Source organism: Grampus griseus (genome assembly GCF_964374135.1).
Source record: "Grampus griseus genome assembly, chromosome: 10".
Taxonomy (NCBI): domain Eukaryota; kingdom Metazoa; phylum Chordata; class Mammalia; order Artiodactyla; family Delphinidae; genus Grampus; species Grampus griseus.
The window spans coordinates 68,303,005-68,327,533 of record NC_139004.1 but is presented as its reverse complement, the minus strand read 5'-3'; the positions used below and the strand labels follow the sequence as shown (position 1 = coordinate 68,327,533).

The 24,529-nt window shown below is 37.9% G+C and overlaps 1 protein-coding gene across 11 annotated transcripts in view; it reads left to right on the top strand.

Moving 5' to 3' along the window:
- The window catches only part of PBRM1 (polybromo 1), a gene marked incomplete at its 5' end in the record, with an annotated part of 101,696 nt that overhangs the window by 46,231 nt on the left and 30,936 nt on the right, over window positions 1-24,529 (top strand). For all 11 annotated transcript variants that reach the window (XM_082663154.1, XM_082663149.1, XM_082663147.1 and 8 more), the window contains 6 exons: window positions 2,344-2,449; window positions 5,706-6,348; window positions 9,797-10,008; window positions 17,900-18,085; window positions 18,992-19,149; window positions 19,777-20,040. In XM_082663154.1, coding sequence (XP_082519280.1) covers window positions 2,344-2,449; window positions 5,706-6,348; window positions 9,797-10,008; window positions 17,900-18,085; window positions 18,992-19,149; window positions 19,777-20,040 — 1,569 coding nt within the window. The remainder of the gene's footprint in view (window positions 1-2,343; window positions 2,450-5,705; window positions 6,349-9,796; window positions 10,009-17,899; window positions 18,086-18,991; window positions 19,150-19,776; window positions 20,041-24,529) is intronic.

Here is a 24,529-nt window from a genome sequence, read left to right as displayed (position 1 = left end):
ACACTGTAAAGGTTAAAAGTTTATACCCTGTACAGTTGTCCCTCAGTATCAGGGGTGGGGAGTTGGTTCCGGGACCCCTGCGGATACCAAAATCCACAGATGCTCAAGTCTCTTATATAAAATGGCATAGTACAGTCAACCCTGCGAATCCCATGGATTCCATATCCATGGATCCAGAGCGTCAAGTGTAATCTGACATTTTAATTTGAATCCTGCTCTGCCAATCCCTGTGTAAGTAACTTATCTTTTCTGAGCCTCATCTGTAAAGTGGAGATAATAGCAGTACTTGCATCAGGGTTATTATAGGATTTAAATGAGATAATATTTACAGAGCATGTAGCACAGTGCCTGGTATTCAAACACTCAAATGAAAGCCAAGGACAATAAAATCTTTCATCATAATTTTATTATTACTATCCGCAGTAGCCATACTTCTCTAAGGATAGTCTAGAAAATTGTATAATTATATAAATATCAGGGTATTCCCAGTAATGCACCTTTGAATAATTGAGTTTGTTATGAAGCATCTTGATTTTCAGTTCTTTGTCAGTAAAGCTAAGATACATTCTTCCTTTCATATTTTTTTCTATTTCATGTCCTTTACTTAATTTTTTTTTTTTTTGTGGTACGCGGGCCTCTCACTGTTGTGGCCTCTCCCGCTGCGGAGCACAGGCTCCGGACACGCAGGCTCAGCGGCCGTGATTCACGGGCCCAGCCGCTCCGCGGCATGTGGGATCTTCCCGGACCGGGGCATGAACCCGTGTCCCCTGCATCGGCAGGTGGACTCTCAACCACTGCGCCACCAGGGAAGCCCTACTTAATTTTTTAAATTGAGGTATAAGTGACATGTTTCAAGTGTACAACATAGAGATTTGATATTTATATATTGCAAAATGATCACTGCAGTAAGTCTAGTTAACATCCATCACCATATGTAGTTACAAATTTTTTTTCTTGTGATAAGAACTTTTGAGATCTATTCTCTTAGCAACTTTCAAATATGCAATACAGTATTATTAACTATAGTCACCATACATTACATCCCCATGACTTATTTATTTTATAACTGGAAGCTTGTACCTTTTATCTCCTTCATTCGTTTTGCCCGTCCCCCACCCCCACCTCAGGCAGCCACCAATCTGTTCTCCATATCTATGAGCTTGGGGTTTTTTTTTGGAGGGGGCTGTTTTTAGATTCCATATAAGTGAGATCATACAGTATTTGTCTTTCTCCATCTTAACTTATTTCACTTAGCATAATGCCCTCAATATTCATCCACGTTGTCTCAAATGGCAAGATTTCATTTTTTTTATGGCTGAATAATACTCCTGTGTGCGTGTGACATTTTCTTTATCCATTCATCCATTGATGGATGCTTAGATTGTTTCCTTATCTTGGCTATTGTAAATAATGCTGCAGTGAACATGTATTGGGGTACATAGATCTTTTCTGAGTTTTCTTTATCTACTTTAAATCTCCCAGAAATAAAAGTACATTTTCAAATTGTTTATTTCCTTTCTTATACTATTACATTTCAATATAAAATGAAGTAGGCACTGAGGGTGCTTGTGATCAAAGAAATGGTTCTCTCTGTCATAGGAGTTTACACTGTCCTCAGTGTCATTGGCCAATGTGCCACTTGTCTGCCACTGATAAAGAAAAAAGCCACCCTTACGAGAGGTTGCCAAAGAAGAGAGGTCAGTTATTCCCTCAGCCCCTCTGCTCTGGGGCAGTCAGGGAGGAGAGCCTTTGTGGGGGGAGTGGGAGGAGGCAGCTGTGGGAGCAAAACAGTTGGGTGCGTAACCTTGTCCTTGGCTCTGTGTTACCACCTTTGGCCCAGTCTTCATAGAGAGAGAGCCTCAGCAGGGATTGTTGCTTTTCACAAATCAGATTCCAGGCTGTGAACGCACACTGGTGTTAAATCCCTTCTAATGTTTGAGATGGCTCTCTCCAACTATCAGATGTTTTTAATTTTTAATTTCCATTGAGCTAAGTCTGGCTACCTTGAGGGTCCAGTGCAAGAGAGATTTATGAAGAAACAACACACGTAAATATATTTCAGAACTTCTGCAAAAACTTGCAATGATTCTAGTACAGTAGTTCTCAAACTTTAGCCTGCATGGGTGTACATTAGAGTCACCTGGAAAACTTTAAACAACAAACCAGTTGAGGCTGAGGCCCACCCCATGGAGGTGTGATTTTGTTGCTCTGTAGTGATCTCAGGCTTTATTTCTTTAGTTCTCAACTATCCTATGTTTTTAAAACTTCTTTATGGATGTATATTATACTTCAGTGGAAAGCTTCTTAAAAAATAATTTTAATTATATTTGTAATTAAATATAGGTGTACAATGATGCGCACATCCTGGAGAAGTTACTCAAGGATAAAAGGAAAGAGCTGGGCCCACTGCCTGATGATGATGACATGGCTTCTCCCAAACTCAAACTGAGTAAGGCAGCCTCACACTTCATTGTTCAGTTCAGTCCATCAAGGATAAATTGCTGATTTACTGAAATAATATTTAATTAATTGGTGAATATAATTGAACTTGTACTACAGCATGGAGTTTCTTGCTTCCTTTTAAGCACTGTCTTCTGTATTTTAAGTAAACATAAAAGCATGTGAGGAATAGAAGAATATAATGTCAAAGGTTTTGCTTTCTTGAATGCAGTGGACATTTTGTAAATGTTAAATAGTAAGAATAGATATTTTTTCTACATGTGATGCCTGGAAGAGTATAGTGGCAGATTTTATTCTATTTTATTTTTTTTGTATGTTTGTTTGCTGATTATTAGAATTAAAGATTAGTCCCAGTAGTTCCTCCTAGACAGAATTTGAGAGGTTAGAGATGTCTAGCCACTGTACTGTAAGTTAACTTGGCTGTCTTTTTTTTTTTTTTTTTTTTGTGGTTCGTGGGCCTCTCACTGTCGTGGCCTCTCCCGTTGCGGAGCACAGGCTCCGGACACGCAGGCTCAGCGGCCATGTCTCACGGGCCCAGCCGCTCCATGGCATGTGGGATCTTCCCGGACCGGGGCACCAACCCGTGTCCCCTGCATCGGCAGGCGGACTCTCAACCACTGCGCCACCAGGGAAGCCCTTGGCTGTCTTTTGAGCGTAGTCTGTGGATGGTTGTTTGGTTGAAAACTGTGAGAGAGAAGAGAGACAGCAAAAACAATTAGTACCATTGGGCTAAAGAAGAGGTTTCTGCCTTATTTAAAATATATAAGTAAAATAAATACCAAGCAAATGACAGTGGTGGTGTCAAATATTCTTTAGAGTCGTATTTGCTGAAAAGGGAAAAAACAAACAGACCCTGATTTTTTTATATGAAATGACTGTAAACTGAATTTACAATAGCTTTGGGTATGATTTATTGCTAAGTGATCATTCCTTTTTGTCATGCCATTCATTTATCTCTTCATGGAATTGTAAAAGCACACAGAAGGTTTGCAGAAACGAAAACCTTCTAATTTACAGGGATATAATGCCTTTTAAAACTAGAATTCATTATACAAGTTGAGTTAGGAAACTAATGACAGATAGATACTTTAACAATAACTATCTAAATATATATAAATACATTTTTCTTTAAGTTCAGGGAAAGGAGGTTTTAACATGCAATGTTAATTTTTTCATTTCTCAATTTTATGAAAAATTCAAAACATATATAAGTATAAAGAACAGTACAGTGAATCCCTGTATATACCTGTTACTCAGCATTTATCAAGATTCTGCCATACTTATTTCCTGTCTTCCCTTTTTTCCTTCTTTTTTCTTTGTTCTGAATTATTTTAAGCCAAATCCAATCATGTGATTTTATTTCTACATAGTTCATTATGCATCTCTAAAATACGCAGATATTTTCTTAAATAGCCATGAAGTCATTGTCACACCTAACAAAATTAGGAGTTTCTTGGTTTCATCTAATACCTGAAAAATTTTCAGATTTTACTGATTGTCTCACAAATGTATATTTATAGTTGGTTTCTTCAAATCAGGATCTAATTAAGTTCTATATATTACATTTGATTATTTTGTCCTTAAACTCATAGTTTAGAGGAGTCCCCCTCCTTTTTTTATCCTCATGCCATTAACTCTAGAAACCTGGTCACTTTATTGTGCAGTCCAAAGTTCTGGATTAGTTAGTTCACTTCCTTGTGATGTCAGTTAACTTTTTCCTTTATTTCCCTTATTTCTCATAAATGGAAGTTAACTTTAAAGGCTTGATTAGATTCAGTTTCAACTTGGCAAATAAGGTCCACACATTGCATTTGATTGATGGTTCTTTTAATCTATAAATTCCCCTCCCTCTCTTTTTTTCCCTTGCAGTTTGTTGAAGAAATTATTTGTACTGTAGTTTCCCACAGTCTAGGTTTTGCTAATTGTGTCCCTTTGCTGTAGTTTCACGTGTTCTTTTGTCCTTTTTAGTTCCTATAAATTGGTAGTCGATCAGATTTAGATTTAAATTTGATTCTCCCCTCCCTTTGACACAGAAACTGACTTCAGAGGTGATATAGTGTCTTCCATCAGGTGGCACGTAATATCTGGTTGTTTCTTTAAATTATGTTAATAGCTATTGATGCTTAATTCATTGAAGAGCTGTTAGATAGTGATAGTTTAGTTTTATCATTCCTTGCTCATTTACTAACTGGAATACTTCTATATAAATAAACTTTGCCTCATCCAGTGTTTGGTTACCCAGTGGTATGGTTTTTTTGTTTGTTTGTATATATTGTTTGGTTTTTGAAAGGATAAAAGCTAGATTTTTTTTCCCCTTTTATTTACCAGTTTTCAAAATAATAAAATACAAAGAAAATAATGCATTGGTTTACTAAAGTCCTGCAACATCTACCCTATTGTTTGTTTGTTTGTTTTTATTTATCATTAAGAACTACTAGATTTAAACATATTGCTGAGTTTTATAACCCATTGCAATTATGGTTCTTGTTGATATTTACGTTGTCCCAAACTGGCTGCTATGGTCTTTTTTTTTTTTATTTTTTTTCCTGCTATGGTCTTTTGACCTGACCATGGTAAGAAGTCATTGGTAGATTCTTTACTGTCTAGTGTTTCAAGCTATACCAGGCTCATCTTGTATAGACTAGGAATTAGCCATTTGCCAAAGAGCTACTAACATTAGTATTTGAAATCAGTATTCCAGAGCTATAGTCTTTATAGTCAAAATTATATAGGGGTATACTGCAACTGGGTTGGTCACTGTTTCTAGAATTTTCAGTGGACAGAGCTAAGAAATTTTGTGTGTGTGTATTTTATATTTAAAGAGAAAATACATCTTAAGTTCATACTGATACTCCCAGTTGAGATTCAAGGCCACAAGGTTTTTATTCAGTGTCCTCTGTTTTAACATCTTGATCTCTTTTTCTCCCTTGATGAAAATCTCAGTTCTCAAGGATACCATAGGAGATGGAGTTAGAGTGTCACATAGCTACTCATTTCCTTTATTCTACCTTATTCACAACTATCTCAACATAATAGTACTTACTCTCCCACCAAAAATATGAGTAGTGAAAACAGTTTTTCTAGTTCTTTCTTTGTTGATAGGGTATGTTTCACTAGAAATATACTAATTACTGTGTTTTATAAATCACTTGGAATAGTCCCTTCCTTGTGGTTATGCTACCAACTTTTTACAAATTTAGGTTCATATAGTTTATTTTATCCATTTAATATAAATCTTTCTTTAGGTAGGAAGAGCGGTATTTCTCCTAAAAAATCAAAATATATGACTCCAATGCAGCAGAAACTAAATGAAGTCTATGAAGCTGTAAAGAACTATACTGATAAGAGGGGTCGCCGCCTCAGTGCCATATTTCTGAGGCTTCCCTCCAGATCTGAGCTGCCTGACTACTATTTGACCATTAAAAAACCCATGGACATGGAAAAAATTCGAAGCCACATGATGGCCAACAAATACCAAGATATAGACTCCATGGTTGAGGACTTCGTCATGATGTTTAACAATGCCTGTACATACAATGAGCCCGAGTCTTTGATCTACAAAGATGCCCTTGTCCTACACAAAGTCCTGCTTGAAACTCGGAGAGACCTAGAAGGAGATGAGGACTCTCATGTCCCAAATGTAACCTTGCTGATTCAGGAGCTTATCCATAATCTTTTTGTGTCAGTCATGAGTCATCAGGATGATGAAGGAAGATGCTACAGTGATTCCCTAGCAGAAATTCCTGCTGTGGATCCCAGTTTTCCAAACAAACCTCCTCTTACTTTTGACATAATTAGGAAGAATGTTGAAAATAATCGCTACCGGCGGCTCGATTTATTTCAAGAGCATATGTTTGAAGTATTGGAGAGGGCAAGAAGGATGAATCGGTATGTTTTCAAAACCATTTCCTTTTGAGAAGGTGTGACATTTAATGTAAAACAGAAGAAAGAATTTTGCTTTGATGTGCTATTTCAGCATAGGTACATGATTACAGTTGATGGGGTGCTATTTTGAATTTTAATTAGCCAAAACTTATAGAGAGCAAGTATAAGTATAGTCTGTGAAGGAGAGAAGGCACACTACTAAATTGTCTAGAGTAGGGCCAATGAGGGGAAGGAATGAGACAAAATTGAAGATCTGTTGAAAAACATAAACTTTTAAAATATAGCCTTTTGTAGAACATGTATTTTTAATGGATAAAATGCTTTCAATTAGAAATTGTAATATGATTTCCTTTTAAAGTTTGAGTTCAATGCAAGCATGCTTTAAATAAATTAAAATAGCTCTAAGATACTGATCTGAGGTTAGACTGATTTAAATTTGTCATTTCAGATATCTAAAAGGGCTTCTTTTTAATCTCAGATTCGTCACTTTTAAGTTCATTCTGTAGACATTAAATGTTCTAAAAGAAGAAGAAATCAAATTTAAATTTCCATCAAACTTAAATTCCCTTCTAATTTTGATCTGTGCTGTATATTTGCCACACAACAATAGTATATACTCAGCTGTGAAAACAGTTTCAGTTCAGCAATTACAGTGTGTCTTCTATATGCTCTTGAGGTCACTTGGAGGGAATATAAAAAGTTAAAAATACAAACCCTACCTTCCTGGAGCTTATAGTCTATCATGCTGAGAGCTAGACCTTTAGTCACTGAGCATGGGGTGATTCCAGCTGAGGAATCTGTGAAGCCTGGGTTTGCTCTGGATCTTGAAAGAAAAATTAAAAGTAATGTAATGTTTGATGTTCCTGTTGAGCGCCTGCCCTTTGTAAAGCACCATGCTAAGTACTTCATGTACATAATCTCTAACCCTTATAATAGCCATTCTAGGTAGGTGATAATCTTCCTAATTTTTATACGAAGATGTACACGACAGAGAGAAGTACATTGCCAAAGTCACACAACTAGTAAGTGGCTTGGCTCATCTTGTTCCCCACTGTAGAGAGCCACTGCTGAGCCAGTCACCAAGACGCCAGTCATCCCTTATCACAGCCAGGGATGATAAGACTTGAGCTGTGTGCTCTAAGCGCTTGAAGTCTGACAATTGGGATAGCCCCTATGCTTAGGGAAAAATAATTCCAGGCATGAGATAACGTTTAACAACTTGATATTTAGTAAAAGATGGTGGAGTAAAGGAACTGCGTTAGAGTTCTAAAAAGGCATGAGATGTCAGAGAAGAATGGGAAAATGGGTGGGATTCAGATAAGGTAAGTGGTATGAGTAAAGGTATAGGGTTAGGAAATGAATATAGTGTGTTCAAGAGACACGTGGAGTTGGGGTCAGATTGGAGAGGCCCTTGAGTGACACATTTAGTAAATGGTCCTTATTCTTCAACAGTGCAGATAGAAATAAAGAGAAATATGGAGGGACATATTGTAGTCAAAATCTGCATTCATTTATTTGTTTTCATTTATTCAACAAATGTTTATTGAGTGACTACCAGTTATGAGAATGTTCTGGATACTTGGTATATACCAGTAGACAAAACAGACGAACCCTGCTCTCATGGAGCTTAGAGTTCCACTCTTATTCACAGTTTACTTAAATAGTCCTTAAGTCTAAAGTCACTCCTCTCCTCCCTGCCCCCCTACCTTACCCCCAGTATATCTTGGGGTTAGTTCTGTGAGTCTTCCAAAATAGACTTGTCTCTTAGATTATTAGCAACTTTTGTTTCTTATATAGATGACTAGCAACTTTGTTTCTTGTATAGATGACATGATTATTTTAAGAATTAAGCAGATTTGTATCTCTAGGCAATGAGCTCTTTTGCTTCTAGCATTGTTGACATGGTTAGTTTTTGCTTTTGAGGCCTAGGAGGTAGAGTCCAAGGTGACTTTACAGTATTCCCCTTTTTACCAACGGTTTCACTTTCTGCAGTTTGTTACTCGAGGTCAACCAAGGTCTGAAAATATTAAATGGAAAAACCCAGAACTAAACAATTTGTAAGTTTTATAAATTACACACTGTTCTGAGCACATGATGGAATTATGAATCTGCCCTTTCATTGTAATGTGGATTATCAAAAGTGTTTTCAGTTTTAATTTTATACTTAAAATTGTAAGCTCTTGTAAAATTAATTTCAAGCGAACAGTCTTCAGAAGTCTCTGTTCAGAAAATAGGCATCAAAATAGTGCCCTAGGAGTTTTTTTCCCTTGGCCAGTTTTATTTTTATTGCTTTCCTACAAGTGTTAGCATTTCTATAACCTGAAAAGATTTTAGAATCTTTCTTGAAACATCCATTTAGGTTGTTATTGGCAGTGTTTTAGATTGCCAGTTCACCTTTGCTGGTGAGAAGCATTCTGGAGGCTTCGTTCAAGTTTGATGCTCTAGTGATCCGTATCAGCAAACAGCTGACTGGGCTTGCTACACCATCCACACTAGCCTGACCAGAATGTCTCCATGACTGCTGCTAATAAGTCTTTGTCTCTGGTTACCTTTGTGCATAATTTTTTAGACCCTGATATTCTTAGTTAATAGAATTATCTTCCTTCCTCAGACGAACAGTGGATTAGAAATAGTAATAGTAATAGAATTTCTATTACTAGAATAGTAATATTAATAGAAGTAGTAATAGAATTTCTCTGAGTCTAAATTCTGAAGTTCATTTTGCCCAATCCTCTCATTTTATAAATGGTGAAAGAATCTTTTAAAAGTTTTCAGTATGACACAGATAATTTTTTTTCTATCTTTCACTATGTTGCCTCTGGTGATTCCCCAGAATTATGTAGTTATTTCTGGGAAACTAACATGAACGCTGACTCTGAGGCCTGTAACCATTTTACGATGCCCTTAGGATTTGGCAGTTTAGGTTCAAATATTCATGGAGTCCTACCAGCCTAAGCAACCATGATATAGATCCAAAAAGAAGAAAATGGGCTAAATCTTTTGTTAATACCTTATACAGTGTGTTGGTCCCTTAACTAAGAGAAAGTAAAACTTAATTCAAAGATTAGATGCAAGTAAGTGCTGCACATGGTGTGGAGCCTTAGTATAGTCCCTGACTGTGGCAACCCCCTTCTGTTGCCAAAATCAGCTAATGAACATGCTATGTTTCTCCCCAGGAAGCTGTATGAGGCCTTTCCTTTTACATGAGCTGTACAAGGAGTGAGCCTCAAGGAAAAGGAAACTGGTGAGCATGAGGCTCACCAAGGTAAAATTACACTTCAGATTCTGTTCTAACAAATTTTAAGGAGATAGCCTTATTAGAACTGCACAGAAGTTACCATTATATCAATTAATGCATTAAAGAAGCATTTCATAGAATGCTTTAACATATAAGCAGGGTGCTTAAAAGAAGCAGCTTGTGTGTCAGTGAATACTCTTAATGCTATTATAGGACAGATTCTGAAATATATGAGGATGCGGTAGAACTTCAGCAGTTTTTTATTAAAATTCGTGATGAACTCTGCAAAAATGGAGAGATCCTTCTTTCACCAGCACTCAGCTATACCACAAAACATTTACATAATGATGTGGAGAAAGAGAAAAAGGAAAAACTACCGAAAGAAATAGAGGAAGATAAACTAAAACGAGAAGAAGAAAAAAGAGGTTAGTTTCTTTCATTTTATTAAATATGAAGAAACATTATTATGATCTGTCCTAGCTGGTCTTATAATTACCTGTGGAGCAGAGTCCTGTTTGTGTAAATGAAGACTCAGGGTGTTGGCTCTTTCAAAACAGACGTGGTAAGATGGGAAATGTTTTTGTCACTATCAATTTGTTCATCAGACTGGAAATGGTTGGAAGTTATACGTGACACAGCTGTTATTCTAGTATTTCAAGAACAGAGTTAATTAATTCACAAGTGTGGAAGCTAAATACCTCTTAATACTATTGGTAGATAAAAACCTAAGGGGCACAGCTGGGCCTAGAGAGCATTCTCAGCAGTGCATAAAGTTTCTGCCCCATTGTTCAACAGCATGGCTGTCCTCATATGGACTCAGCCAGGTAAGTAGATTATATTTTGTTTTTGTTTCAAATTATTTATTTATTTATTTATTTATGGCTGTGTTGGGTCTTAGTTGCGGCACGCAGGATCTTTCGTTGCGGTGCGTGGGCTTTTCTCTAGTTGGGGTACGCAGGCTCCAGAGCACGTGGGCTCTGTAGCTGCCGCATGCAAGCTTAGTTGCCCCACAGCATGTGCGATCTTAGTTCCCCGATGAGAGATCGAACCCGTGTTCCCTGCATTGGAAGGCGGATTCTTAACCACTGGACCACCAGGGAAGTCCCCAAGTAGATGATATTTTGGTTGAACCACATAACTAGGAGGAAATTTTTATTTTAATTGTATCAACCTAAAAATTGAGTCACTTGCCAGAATTTAGAAATATTTGAAAGGAGGAACTTTTATTTGAAATTTAATCGTTTCTGAAAAAGTTAGAATTCACATAAATACCTAGAATATATAACTTTCCAAACATTAGATTGAGTAAAGGAATAATAACACTATTGTTAACTTTATAACGTTTATGGAAGTATATATGTGACACAACTAGCACAAAGGAATGGAGCTGTATTGGAGCAAAGTTGCAATATTGAATGAAACTAAATCACTGTTAACCTGAAATAGATGGTGACAAGTTAAAGATGCATATTGTAATACCAGTAATAACAAAGAGAAAAAGTCAATACAGGAATTAAAATGATATGCCAGAAATACTTGCTTAACACAAAAGAGGGTAGTAAAGGATGAAAAAAGGAACAAAAAAATAAGACAAAAAAAATAGCAAAATGGCAGACTTGAATTCAATCATATCAGTAATTACATACTGTGAATAGACTAAACACTCCATTCAAAATGCATTGGTTATCAGACTGAATTTTAAAAGTAAGATCCAACTGTATACTGTCTATAAGAGATTCATTTAGATTTGGACACAAATAGGTTGAAAGGAAAATGAAGGGAAAAGATATACCATGGAAATAGTAACCATAGTGAGTTGGAGTGACTATATTAATCAGACAAATAGACTTTAAGAAATATTACTAGAGTTGAAGGGGGACATTTTATAATGTTAAAAGGGTCAAGAACGTATAATACTTGTAAACGTGTATGCACCTAACAGTGGAGCCCCAAAATACATGAAGCAAAAACTGACAGAATTGAAGAGAAATAGTTAACAGTTATAGTCTCAATACACCTTTCTCAGCAAATGACAGACTAACTAGACCAAAAATTGGCAAAAGTATGACTTAAATAAGATTGCTGTGGACTGAATGTTGTGTCTCCCACCAAAATTTGTATGTTGTAGCCTCCAGTATGTTGGTATTTGGAGATGGGGCCTTTAGGATGTAATTAGGTTTGGATGCAGTCATGGGAGTGGAGCCACTACAGTGGAATTGGTGCTGTTGTAAGGGGATGAAGAGTGAGAAGACAACTGTTTATGAACCAGGAAGTGAACCCTCACCAGACACCAAATCTGCCTCCAGAACTGTGAGAAATGGATGTTTATTGTTTAAGCCACCCCATTTATGGTGGGTGTTCTTACGGCAACCTGAGCTCTAGGACAAGGACTGTCAACTAGCTTGACTTGACTGACGTGTAAAACACTATACCCAATGACTGCAGAATACACATTCTTTTAGAGTGTACATGGAACATTGTCTAGAATGGACCATGTGCTGGGTCATAAAAGTTTAAAAAATTTTAAAGGATTGAAATCATACCAAGTTCTTTTTTTTTTTTTTTTTTATTTTTGGCTGTGTTGGGTCTTGTTGCATGCGGGCTTTCTCTAGTTGTGGCAAGCGGGGGCAACTCTTTGTTGCTGTGCATGGGCTTCTCATTGCGTTGGCTTTTCTTGTTGCAGAGCGCGGGCTCTAGGTGTGCGGCCTTCAGTAGTTGCGGCACGTGGGCTCAATAGCTGTGGCTTGCAGGCTCTAGAGTGCAGGCTCAGTAGCTGTGGCACACGGGCTTAGTTGCTCCGCGGCATGTGGGATCTTCCCAGACCAGGGCTCGAACCCGTGTCCCCTGCATTGGCAGGCGGATTCTCCACCACTGTGCCACTAGGAAAGTCCCAGGTTTTTAATTTTGAGACAGAAGATTCTTCTCTTGAGAAATGGACCAGGCAGTGGGGATCTAAAGATAACATCTGGTCCTCAATGAAATCCATCCAGCTCTATGTATGCATGGAGAGCTTCCAGTCAGCTTTTTAAAGCGTTTTACTTTTGTTTCTTTTTTTTTTTTTTCTTGGCTGCACCACACAGCATGTGGGATCTTAGTTCCCAGACCAGGGTCAGACCCACGCCCCCTGCACTGGAAGCACAGCATCTTAATCACTGGACCACCAGGGAAGTCCCTAAAGTGTTTTACTTTTTTTTTTTTTTTGCAGTATGCGGGCCTCTCACTGTTGTGGCCTCTCCCGTTGCGGAGCACAGGCTCCGGATGCGCAGGCTCAGCGGCCATGGCTCACGGGCCCAGCCGCTCCACGGCACGTGGGATCTTCCCGGACCGGGGCACGAACCCGTGTCCCCTGCATCGGCAGGCAGACTCTTAACCACTGCGCCACCAGGGAAGCCCAAGTGTTTTACTTTTAAATAGAAGCAGATGTTTATTTAAATGGGACCAAATATTTAAGGGAAAACTCTCTAAGATGTTAAAATAGAGAGCAAAACAAAAAATGGAACTTGGAAGAAACAAAGAAATTGAAGGTAGCAGGAGAAAATTTTTTTTAAAAACCAACTAACTGGACCTTCAGAGAGATGACAAGCTACTGTATCCATAAAACAAGAACAGAAAGCCATAAAAAGTGAACATTTGCAGAACAGAAAATTTCTTGGAAATTAAAAATATGGCATACCCACAGTTAAAGAAAATATTCACAAATCATTATATCTGATAACGGTCTAGTATCCAGAATATGCAAAGGACTCCTACAGTTCAACAACAACCAAACAACACAATTCAAATGTGGGCAAAAGATTTGAATAGATATATTCTCAAAGAAATTATAGAAATGGCCATAAGCACATGAAAATTAATGTTCAACGTCATTAGGGGAATGAAAATGAAAATTACTGTGAGATACCACTTCACACCCTTTAGGATAACTGTTATGCAACAAAAAAAAAAAGATACAAGTGTTGGTGAACATGTGGAGAAATTGGAACCCTCATAAATTGCTGGTGGAAATGTAAAGTGGTGCAGCCACTATGGAAAACAGTTTGGCAATTTGTTTAAAAGCTAAACATTTCATTACTATATGATCAATAAGTTATGCTCCTAGGTATGTATCCAAAAGAACTGAAACCAGGGACTCAAGCAGATACTTGTATACCAATGTTCATAGCAGCATTATTCATAATAGTCAGAAGACAGAAACAACCCAAGTATCCATCACAGATGAATGGATAAACAAAATGCAGTATTTACATACAGTGGAATATTATTCAGCCATAAAAGTAAAGAAGTTCTAATACATACTACAAGGTGGATGAACCTTGAAAATATTATGCTATCTGAAATAAGCCAGGCACAAAAGGACAGATGCTGTGTGATTTCACGTATATGAGGTACCTAGAATACCAAATTCATGGAGAGACAAAGCAGATTAAAGGTTACCAGGCTGTGCGTAAGAAAGATAAGGAGTTATTATTATTTAATGATTACAGAGTTTCTGTTTGGATTAAAGAAAAAGTTTTGGAAATAGTGGTTATGGTTACACAACATTGTGAGTATAATTAATGCCACTGAATTATACACTTAAAAATCGTCCAGAGCTTCCCTGATGGCGCAGTGGTTAAGAATCCGCCTGCCAGTGCAGGGGGCACGGGTTTGAGCCCTGGTCAGTGAAGATCCCACATGCCGCGGAGCAACTAAGCCCGTGTGCCACAACTACTGAGCCTGTGCTCTAGAGCCCGCGAGCCACAATTACTGAAGCCCAACGTGCCTAGAGCCCATGCTCCACACAAGAGAAGCCACCACAATAAGAAGCCCACGCACCGCAACGAAGAGTAGCCCCTGCCCGCTGCAACTAGAGAAAGCCCACGTGCAGCAACAAAGACCCCACGCAGCCAAAAATAAAATAAGTAAATTTATTTTTTAAAAATCGTCGAAAAATGGTGAATTTTATGTGATATATATCTTACCACAATTTTTAAAAATTAATGTAGTATACCAAAAACCATTGAATTTTGCACTTTTAAAAAAATTCGTTAATTTTTGGCTGTGTTGGGTCTTTGCTGCTGCACACGGGCTTTCTCTGATTGCGGCGAGCGGGGACTACTCTTCGTTGTGGTGTGCGGGCTTCTCATCGTGGGGGATTCTGTTTGTTGTGGAGCACGGGCTCTAGGCACACAGGCTTCAGTAGTTGTGGCACATGGGCTCAGTAGTTGCGGCACACGGGCTTAGTTGCTCCGTGGCATGTGGGATCTTCCCGGATCAGGGATTGAATCTGTGTACCCTGCATTGGCAGGTGCATTCTTAACCACTGCACCACTATGGAAGTGCCGAAGTGTGCACTTTATTTATTTATTTATTTATTTTGCTGTACGCGGGCCTCTCACTGTTGTGGCCTCTCCCGTTGCGGAGCACAGGCTCCTGACGCGCAGGCTCAGCAGCCATGGCTCACGGGCCCAGCCGCTCCGTGGCATGTGGGATCTTCCCACACCGGGGCACGAACCCGTGTCCCCTGCATCAGCAGGCAGACCCTCACCCACTGCGCCACCAGAGAAGCCCGAACTGTGCACTGTAAATAGATGAATTGTATGGTGTATTAATTATATCTCAAGCTTTTAAAAAAAAATGATAGCAGAGTGGGGTTGGGGGATGAGATTAATGTTGTTTAACAGAACAAACTTGCAAAGAGTAGTAAATAAGCTATAGAGATCTAATGCAGAGTACGTAGATATAGACAACAATATTGTCCTCTGTAGTGTGGTAAACTGCTGCAGTGGCAACAGTATATAAATAGATCAAAGTAACATGTTGTACACCTTAAATTTACACAATGTGGGATTTCCCTGGTGGTCCAGTGGGTAAGACTCCGCACCGCCAGTGCAGGGGGCCCGGGTTCGATCCCTGGTCAGGGAACTAGATCCTGCATGCATGCCACAACTAAGAAGTCCACATGCCGCAATGAAGATCCATGTGCCTCAACTAAGACCCGGCATAGCCTGCCTAAATAAATAAATAAATAAATTTACACAATGTTATATATCAATTTATTCACTTAAAAAATTGTTTTAAAGATAGCAGAAGGGAAACAGAGAAGGATTAGAAGATAAAGTTGAAGAAATCTCCAAGAAAATAGAACAACAAATAAACAAAGAAAAAGATATCTAAAAGATCAGCTCAGGTGGCCTAGAATCCACATAACTGCAGAACACAGTTCTGCTAGGCTTTCTTCCACTATATAACAAGGACCCCTTTCCTCCACATTTTAATAACTTTTTCTTCTGAGCCTTCAATGCCAAGTCTTTAATATCCATTTCTCTACTAACAGTGTATTCAAGGCAACCTAGGCTTTTTCTGTCATGTTCCTCAGAATTCTTCCAGTCTCTGCTTATTATTCAATTCCAGAGTCACTTTCATATTTTTTTAGGTACTTGTTACTGTAACAACCCCTCTACCGGCTACCAAAATCTAATCTAAATACCATCAACTCGAAAGTCCCAAATCTCATTATTTAAATCGTCTAAACTAGGTGTATGGGTGAGGCTCTGGGTATGGTCCATCCTGAGACACAATTTCTCTTCATCTGTGAACCTGTGAAAGTGAAAAAATAAGTTCTCTGCTCCTACAGTATAGTGATGGAACATGCATAGGATAATAGGGACGTTCCCATTCAAAAAGGGAGAAATGGAAAAAAAAAAAGAGTCATCAATTCCAAGCAGTTTCAAGATCTGGGCAGGCAGACTGCATTAGGCTTCCGGGCATGGAATTAGTTCTCTGTGGCGCCACACTTTGCCTTCTGAATCATCTTTTTTCATGAAAGGTAACACATATTTGCAGCTGAGTTTTATCAGCCTGTTTCCTGTCTCTGGAATTTGGGAGGTTTAACAGCCTTCTTTTTTTTTGTACTCTTTCTCCGTTTCAGGCCTGTTGACAGTGTTCCTGCTGGTATAAAATTCTCAAGAACCTTGTGAATATGCTTCCTATGTCACAGGGATTCATTTGATTAATCAACTGCTAGATAACATTTTCCACCCAAAATGGCAAAACTTAAAAAAAAATTATAATACCAGTATTGGAGAGGGAATGGAGAAACAGATCCCCCTGCCCCACTTGTAGCCAAAGAGTGAAGGACTTAAGTTGGTATAGACTTTTGGGGGTCAGTTTGGAATATGCATTTTAAAAACGTTTAACATGCTTATTTCCAGCTCTTCCATGTATGGAAAATTATCCTAAGGAAGTAATCAAAGAAGTGGGCAAAGCTTTTTCCTGAAAAAAACCTATGCTGTTTGCAAATAATGGCTTATATGGGAGCCATTAAAAAGTTTTGGGGCTTTCCTGGTGGCGCAGTGGTTGAGAGTCCGCCTGCCAGTGCAGGGGACGTGGGTTTGTGCCCTGGTCCGGGAAGATCCCACATGCCGCAGAGCAGCTGGGCCCGTGAGCCATGGCCGCTGAGCCTGCGCGTCAGGAGCCTGTGCTCCGCAACGGGAGAGGCCACAACAGTGAGAGGCCCGCGAACCGCAAAAAAAAAAAAAAAGTTTTGTTTAGGGACTTCCCTGGTCCAGGTCCAGTGGCTAAGACTCTGCACTCCGAATGCTGGGAGCCTGGGTTCAATCCCTAGTCAGAGAACTAGATCCCACATGCCACAACTAAGAGTTCGCATGCCGCAACTAAAAGATCCCACATGCTGCAACTAAAAAGATGCCCCAACTAACGGTTCTGCGCGCTGCAACTAAAGGATCCCACGTGCTGCAACTTCTGCCGCAACTAAAGATCCTGCGTGCCGCAACTGAGACCCAACACAGCCAAATAAATAAATTTTTTTTTTAAGTTTTGTTTAACAAAAATAAAAATCTTGTTGAAAAGCATTTAATCTCAAGGGAAATGTTCATGATATATTAAGTGTATGCATATATAGTTTACAGTATATTGTATGAAATACATATTCCATATCTCCTCAATTCTAAGATTCCATTATCCTAGGATTACATGATTATCTCTAGGATTACATGATTTACAAGTGACCTGTTTTCTTCTTTATATGTTTGTGTATCATCCAGAATGACTCTAGTGAGCATATATTATTAAGGTGATTATTTTTATTCTGTAGATGCTTTATTTATGTATTTATTTAAATTAATGGCAGTTGGCTGTAATTCACAACGACAGTTTTGAATAGAGGCTATTGGGAATGTGGATGTCATACTATTTGTCCTGAATCCTGCCTTTGAGTATCTAGAAAAGAAGTAAATGTATTAGTATGTGTTGTTTCAATCCTGCATCTGTTCCAACATCCCTTTCATGAGAACATTTTTCTCTTTTTTACCGAAGAAGCTGAAAAGAGTGAAGATTCCTCTGGAGCTGCAGGCCTCTCAGGCTTACATCGCACATACAGCCAGGACTGCAGCTTTAAGAACAGTATGTACCATGTTGGAGATTATGTCTATGTGGAGCCTGCAGAGGCCAATCTACAACCACATATAGTCTGTATTGAGAGACTGTGGGAAGATTCTGCTGGTAAGTTCATTTTAAATTGGAGGGCAGATTGGTGAGATGTGACTGTTGTACTCCTCCTTGGTTCCCAGGGAAGGAAATTGTAACTCCGACATTTTATGTGTTCCAACAATAGTTCTACACTGTCAGTAAATGCAATTAAGTACCCACTATATGAGAAACATAGGAACAAGCACTGTTGGGCAGTGGCCCAGCTGAGTCGAAAGAAATACAACTTTCTGAAGTCTAGTTGAGATTCATCCATTCAACTGATATTTATTAAAAACATACCATGAGCCAAACTCTGTAGGATGGCAGAGATTCAGAAGAACAAAAGGCCTGTGTTTTGTCCCTGGCAAAACCACTCTGGTAAAAATCACAAATAAAGAAGAAATTGTTATAGACAGACATGTGCCTTAGCTTAGAATTTGATTTCAAAAAGGCTTCCTAGAACAATCGCCTTTAACTTGAGACATAGAGAATGAATAGGAGTTAATGAAACCAAAAGCAAGCAGAAGTGTGATCCAGGCAATCCAATTCTTTCAGCTGTTCATCATGTAAAATACCTTTGTATTCCTTCAGCCAAGAGCTAAATATGTCTTTTAGTATATCTTACATCCTTATAAAAGCACACAGCTTTATGTGTGTCCTGACCCAGCAGAGTAGAGTAGGTCTCATCACCTTCCTTATTCTATTTATTATACATCTTTTAATAGGAGGGGGAAAGTAGCATTTTTTAGGTCTCATTACATTTCATTATTTTAAAGTATTGTTTCTTCTAAGATAATTGTATTAAGGAACCGTGGCCTAAAAGCACCTTGCTAGGTTTAGGCCATGGCAGAATGGATGGAGTATTTGTTCATTTTACAAAGAATATGTTATTTTTGTTAATGGTAATTCTCTTTCTTTCTCTCTCTCTTTGTTTTTGAGGTGAAAAATGGTTGTATGGCTGTTGGTTTTATCGGCCAAATGAAACATTCCATTTGGCTACACGAAAATTTCTAGAAAAAGAAGTTTTTAAGAGTGACTATTACAATAAAGTTCCTGTTAGTAAAATTCTAGGAAAATGTGTGGTCATGTTTGTTAAGGTAAGAAACTCATTAGTCCCAAAACAATAAATTATTCCATAGGAATAAAATTCACAAACACAAAAAATTGATCTTTACAAAATTGATAGCTCTATTTTAAACTGTTGAATTTTTTTTAAGCTGTGTCTCTAGCTTCTGTAAAGATTTGGGGAGAAATTAACCTGAACATGATGGTGAAAGACCATTTGCTGCCTACACTATATAGCTATATGCAGTTAGCTTAAATTTTTTTATATCAGCAGACAGATTTTTAAGGGTGACATTTTCTGAAGGATGATTATAAATTGTTAGTGTGGTTTTAGGTAATAAGGTGCACTTTTTTTTTTTGTCTATGTAGTATAGGCACATGCCCATAGCTTTAAGGAATATAATAGCTGTATGAAATATTAGTATACTGTCAGAGGAGCAGTTGGTAAGCTAAATAAGCTAAACAGTATGTGGTGAGTAAGGCCATTGAGTATAAGGAAATACTCCTAGATCTCTAGCCATTTACCATTTGTTGTTCACTGTCAAAAAGTCTTAATACTTTAGCTTTTATTTCTTTGCTTGTTTGGTGATTTTATTTGCTTTTTAGTTGATTGGTTTTCAGAAAATTCACCTAATTGATTTTATTCTTATATCCACCAGGAATACTTTAAATTATGCCCAGAAAACTTTCGAGATGAGGATGTTTTTGTCTGTGAATCACGGTATTCTGCCAAAACCAAATCTTTTAAGAAAATTAAACTATGGACCATGCCCATCAGCTCAGTTAGATTTGTCCCTCGAGATGTGCCCTTGCCTGTGGTCCGAGTGGCCTCTGTATTTGCAAATGCGGATAAAGGGGATGATGAAAAGAACACAGACAACTCAGAGGACAGTCGAACTGAAGACAGTTTTAACTTGGAAAAGGTATGTAGATAATAGCCACGTAGAAAAGAATTTTACATTTCAGAATACCTAGTCTCAAAAATAAATGAATAAAGTACTCAAATTCAGAATTAGAAAAAGAGCAACAATATAAAACCTTAGCCTAGGGACTTCCCTGGTGGCGCGGTGGTTGAGAATCCGCCTGCCATTGCAGGGGACATGGGTTCGATCCCTGGTCTGGGAAGATCCCACATGCCACAGAGCAGCTAAGCCTGTGCGCCACAACTACTGAGCCTGTGTGCCACAGCTACTGAAGCCTGCGTGCCTAGAGCCTGTGCTCCACAACGAAGAGTAGCCCCTGCTCACTGCAACTAAAGCCCGCATGCAGCAACAAAGACCCAACACAGCCAAAAATAAATAAAAAACAAAACAAAACAAAAACAGCCTAATAAAAGGAACTCTAAAAGAAAGAAAGAAATTAATACTTAAAAAACAGAGCAGCAGGGCTTCCCTGGTGGTGCAGTGGTTAAGATTCTGCCTGCCAATGCAGGGGACATGGGTTTGAGCCCTGGTCCGGGAAGATCCCACGTGCCACAACTACTGAGGCCCACACGCCTAGAACCCGTGCTCTGCAACAGGAGAAGCCACTGCAGTGAGAAGCATGCGCACTGCAACAAAGAGTAGCCCCCGCTCACTGCAACTAGAGAAAGCCCGTGTGCAGCAACGAAGACCCAACACAGCCATAAATAAATAAATAAATAAATGAATAAATAGAGCAGCAGAATTAAAAAGGAGACTTCAACAAGTTCAATGAGATAAACTACCAACTATCCTAATAAAGGAAAAAGAAGGGAATTAAGCTTAATATACAAAATATAGAGGAAATTTAAAGACTTGTACATTTCTGTTAATAAGTTTGAAAACCTGAATGAGGGAATTCCCTGGCAGTCCAGTGGTTAGGACTCCATGCTTTCACTGCCAAGGGCCTGGGTTAGATCCCTGGTCAGGGGACTAAGATCCCACAAGCCGCATGGTGTGGCCAAAAAATAAATAAAACAAAACCAAAAAATAATAATAATTTTAAAAACCTGAATGAAGTGAATAATTTTCTAGGGTAATACCAGTTAGTAAAGTGGAATCAAGAAGAGATAACACATGTAAGTGGACAACAACGTGAAGAAATTTCTTTAATGTCAAAGAGCTCACTTCAAAGAGTACTCAGGCCAGATAATTCCATAGGTAAACTCTTTTAAGCCTTTAAATTATTGAAGGACTTCCCTGGTGGTCCAGTGGTTAAGACTCTGCGCTTCTACTGCAGGGGGCATGGTTTGATCCCTGGTTGGGGAACTAAGATCCCACATGCCGTGTGGGTCAGCCAAAAGAAAAAAAAATTATTGCAGAGCATGGAGAGCAAAGAAAACTTCCCAGTTTGTTTTACCAAGCTGGAATAATCTTGATTCCAAAGTCTGACAAAGTAAAAACAGAAAACTGCAGTTCAGTCTCACTGTATGAATATTGATACAAAAAAATACTTGGGAAAAAAGTATTGTTACAAGTGAAATCAAGTTAGTTGTTTGAGAACAACATGACCAAGTAGGCGGGAGTTCATTCTAGGAATGCAAGGATTGTTCAAAATTAGGAAAATTCAGTAATACCTGTCATTATAATTAGTAGATAAAAGGAGAAATTATCTGATAAGGTATAGTACCAATCTTGATTGAAGTCTTCAGATGGATATTTCCTCAAAGTGATTTTTAAAAATTGTCTTCGTATCTCAAGCCTAGAGTAAAAGAAATTCCTTTTAAAGTTATACACGTGACAGAGGTGCTTTCTGTACCATTATCTGTATTTTTCTGAGAGTAGCCAATGTAGTGAGACAAACAAAACTATTGACAATAAGAGGCAAAATTATTTTTTTTGCAGATAATGGAGAGAAATTAACTGAAAAGTTTTTGAAAACAATTCAACAAGTAGAAATTTCAAAATCTATATACAAGTCATTAGCTTTCTTACATAAACAGAACAATAATTCATAAGAATTTTGAAAGTAAAATGAAAATGTTGAATACACTTTAACAACTGTTAGAAAAATCATATGGAAGAAAATATCCAATTCATATGAACAAAAAACATACATTAAGAAATTATCGTAAAAGGAGTATATGGAACCTATGGGAAGAAAGATAGTCTACTGCAGGACATTAAAGACTTGAATAAGTTGTTTTGGAACTTGACAAAATTATTCTAGCATCCTTTTTTTTTTTTTTTTTAATTCTGGCATTCTTAGGAAAGAATAAATACATGACAGTCACCAGAAAAAGAAAAACTGAAAGAGTAGTCAAGAGTGCTTTACCCTGCCAAATAGTATTACATTTTACAAAAATACATTTAAAAAAATATTAAGATATTAGCTCAGGGTTGGTCAGTGGAGGGAATAGGCTTTTCACAATTAAATCCAGAATATAAAGATATTCATTCATTTTAGTTTATATATATATATAAAATTTTTTTTAAGTAATTTATTTTTTGGCTGTGTCGGGTCTTTATTGCTGCGCGCAGGCTTTCTCTCTAGTTGCGGCAAGCGGGGGCTACCATTCTTTGTGGTGCACAGGCTTCTCGTTGCGGTGGCTTCTCTTGTTAAAGAGCACAGGCTCTAGGCATGTGGGCTTCAGTAGTTGGCACACGGGCTCAGTAGTTGTGGCTTGTGGGCTCTAGAGCGCAGGCTCAGTAGTTGTGGTGCATGGGTTTAGTTGCTATCCGGCATGTGGGATCTTCCCGGACCAGGGATTGAACCCGTGTCTCCTGCATTGGCAGGCAGGTTCTTAACCACTGCGCCACCAGGGAAGTCTCTAGTTTTATATATTTTAACTTTTATTTTGAAGTGATTTTAGACTTAACAAATGTGCCAGGTGCTTAACAAAGATAGTACAAAGACATTTCCTTATACTCTTCATTCAGCTTCTGCTAATGTTAACACCTTGTAAAGCATGGTACAAGGATCTAAACCAGAAAATTAACTTTAATACTATTTACTAATCTAGAGACTTGATTCATACTTTCCCTTTTGTCCCACAATCGCCTTTTTTTCCTTCTAGTTTTATTCAGATATAATTGACATATAGCACTGTATAAGTTTAAGGTGTACAGCATAATGATTTGACTTACATATATCATGAAATGATTACCACAGTAAGTTTGGTGAACATCCATCATCTCAATATAGATACAACATTAAAGAAATAGAAAAGAAAATTTTTTTTTCCTTGTGATGAGTACTGTTAGAATTTACTCTCTTAACATCTTTCATATATAACGTACAGCAGTGTTAATTATATTTATCATGTTGTACATTACATCCTTAATACTTATTTATCTTATAACTGGAAGTTTGTACTTTTTGACCACCTTCATCCAATCCCCCTCTCCCCCTATCCCCTGCCTGGTGTACAACATAATGATTCAGTATTTCTGCATGTTTCAAAATGATCACCATGGTAAGTCTAGTCATCATTTGTCACCATACAAAGATGTTATGTAATTATTCCCCACACTGTACATTTCATACCTGTGATTCATTTATTTTATAACTGAAAGTTTGTATAAAGGTAGTATTTCAGATCAGCAAGAGAGGATGGAATCAAATGATACTGGAAAAACTGGTAGCCATTTGAAAAAAGAAGAAAATAAAACCCACCTGAACTCTACCTCATTTCATATTCCAAAATAAGATATAAACATTAAAAAAGAAACATAAGTTGCTGACATAAGTACATTTACTATTATTTACCTGTAATCTTTTATTCATTTATAAGCTTGGAATGGATCCTTTTATATACATGATATAAAACCCAGTAGCCATAAAAGAAAAAAAAAAGATCATTTTCTTGATACAATTGACAATATCAATTAGTTTAATGAAACAGTCTAAGGACTGCTGTTTCTAATGTACAAAGAGCTCTTTGAAGTCTAGGGAAAAAATAATACTGGAAAAATGGGCAAAGGACCAAATAGATCATTTATAGAAGGTCATTCAAAAATGTAAGAAAACGTATTAATCTAATAACTTTTAAAATGCCCAACAAATTGACAAGAGGTCTGAAGCCTGATAATACATGCAGCCTGGTGTCAGTGTGGGGTAACACACTCTCATCTCCCATCAGTGGCATTCCCTTTGGCCCTGCTGTTTGATGGCAGGGAATGTGTTCCAACATAGTACTCAACTAGGTATGCCAAAGGGTGACGTAAGTGTTGTTTGTAAAAGCAAAACCCTAGGCCAAACCCAAGTGCCTGTGAATGGGAATTAAGTTGTTATACATCCATTCATATAATGCAAACTGTGCAGCCAGCAAAAGGAATTAACAGGTTGCAGAATGGGATGTGGTTCCATCATTACTCAAAAAAATCAAAATGTATGTTTACATATATGTATGTGTAAATAACATGGAAAACTATAAACTGAACTGGATGATTATCTCTAGGGTTAGATCACAGAAGACTTGTTTTTTAAATTTTACATACTCTAATGTTTGAA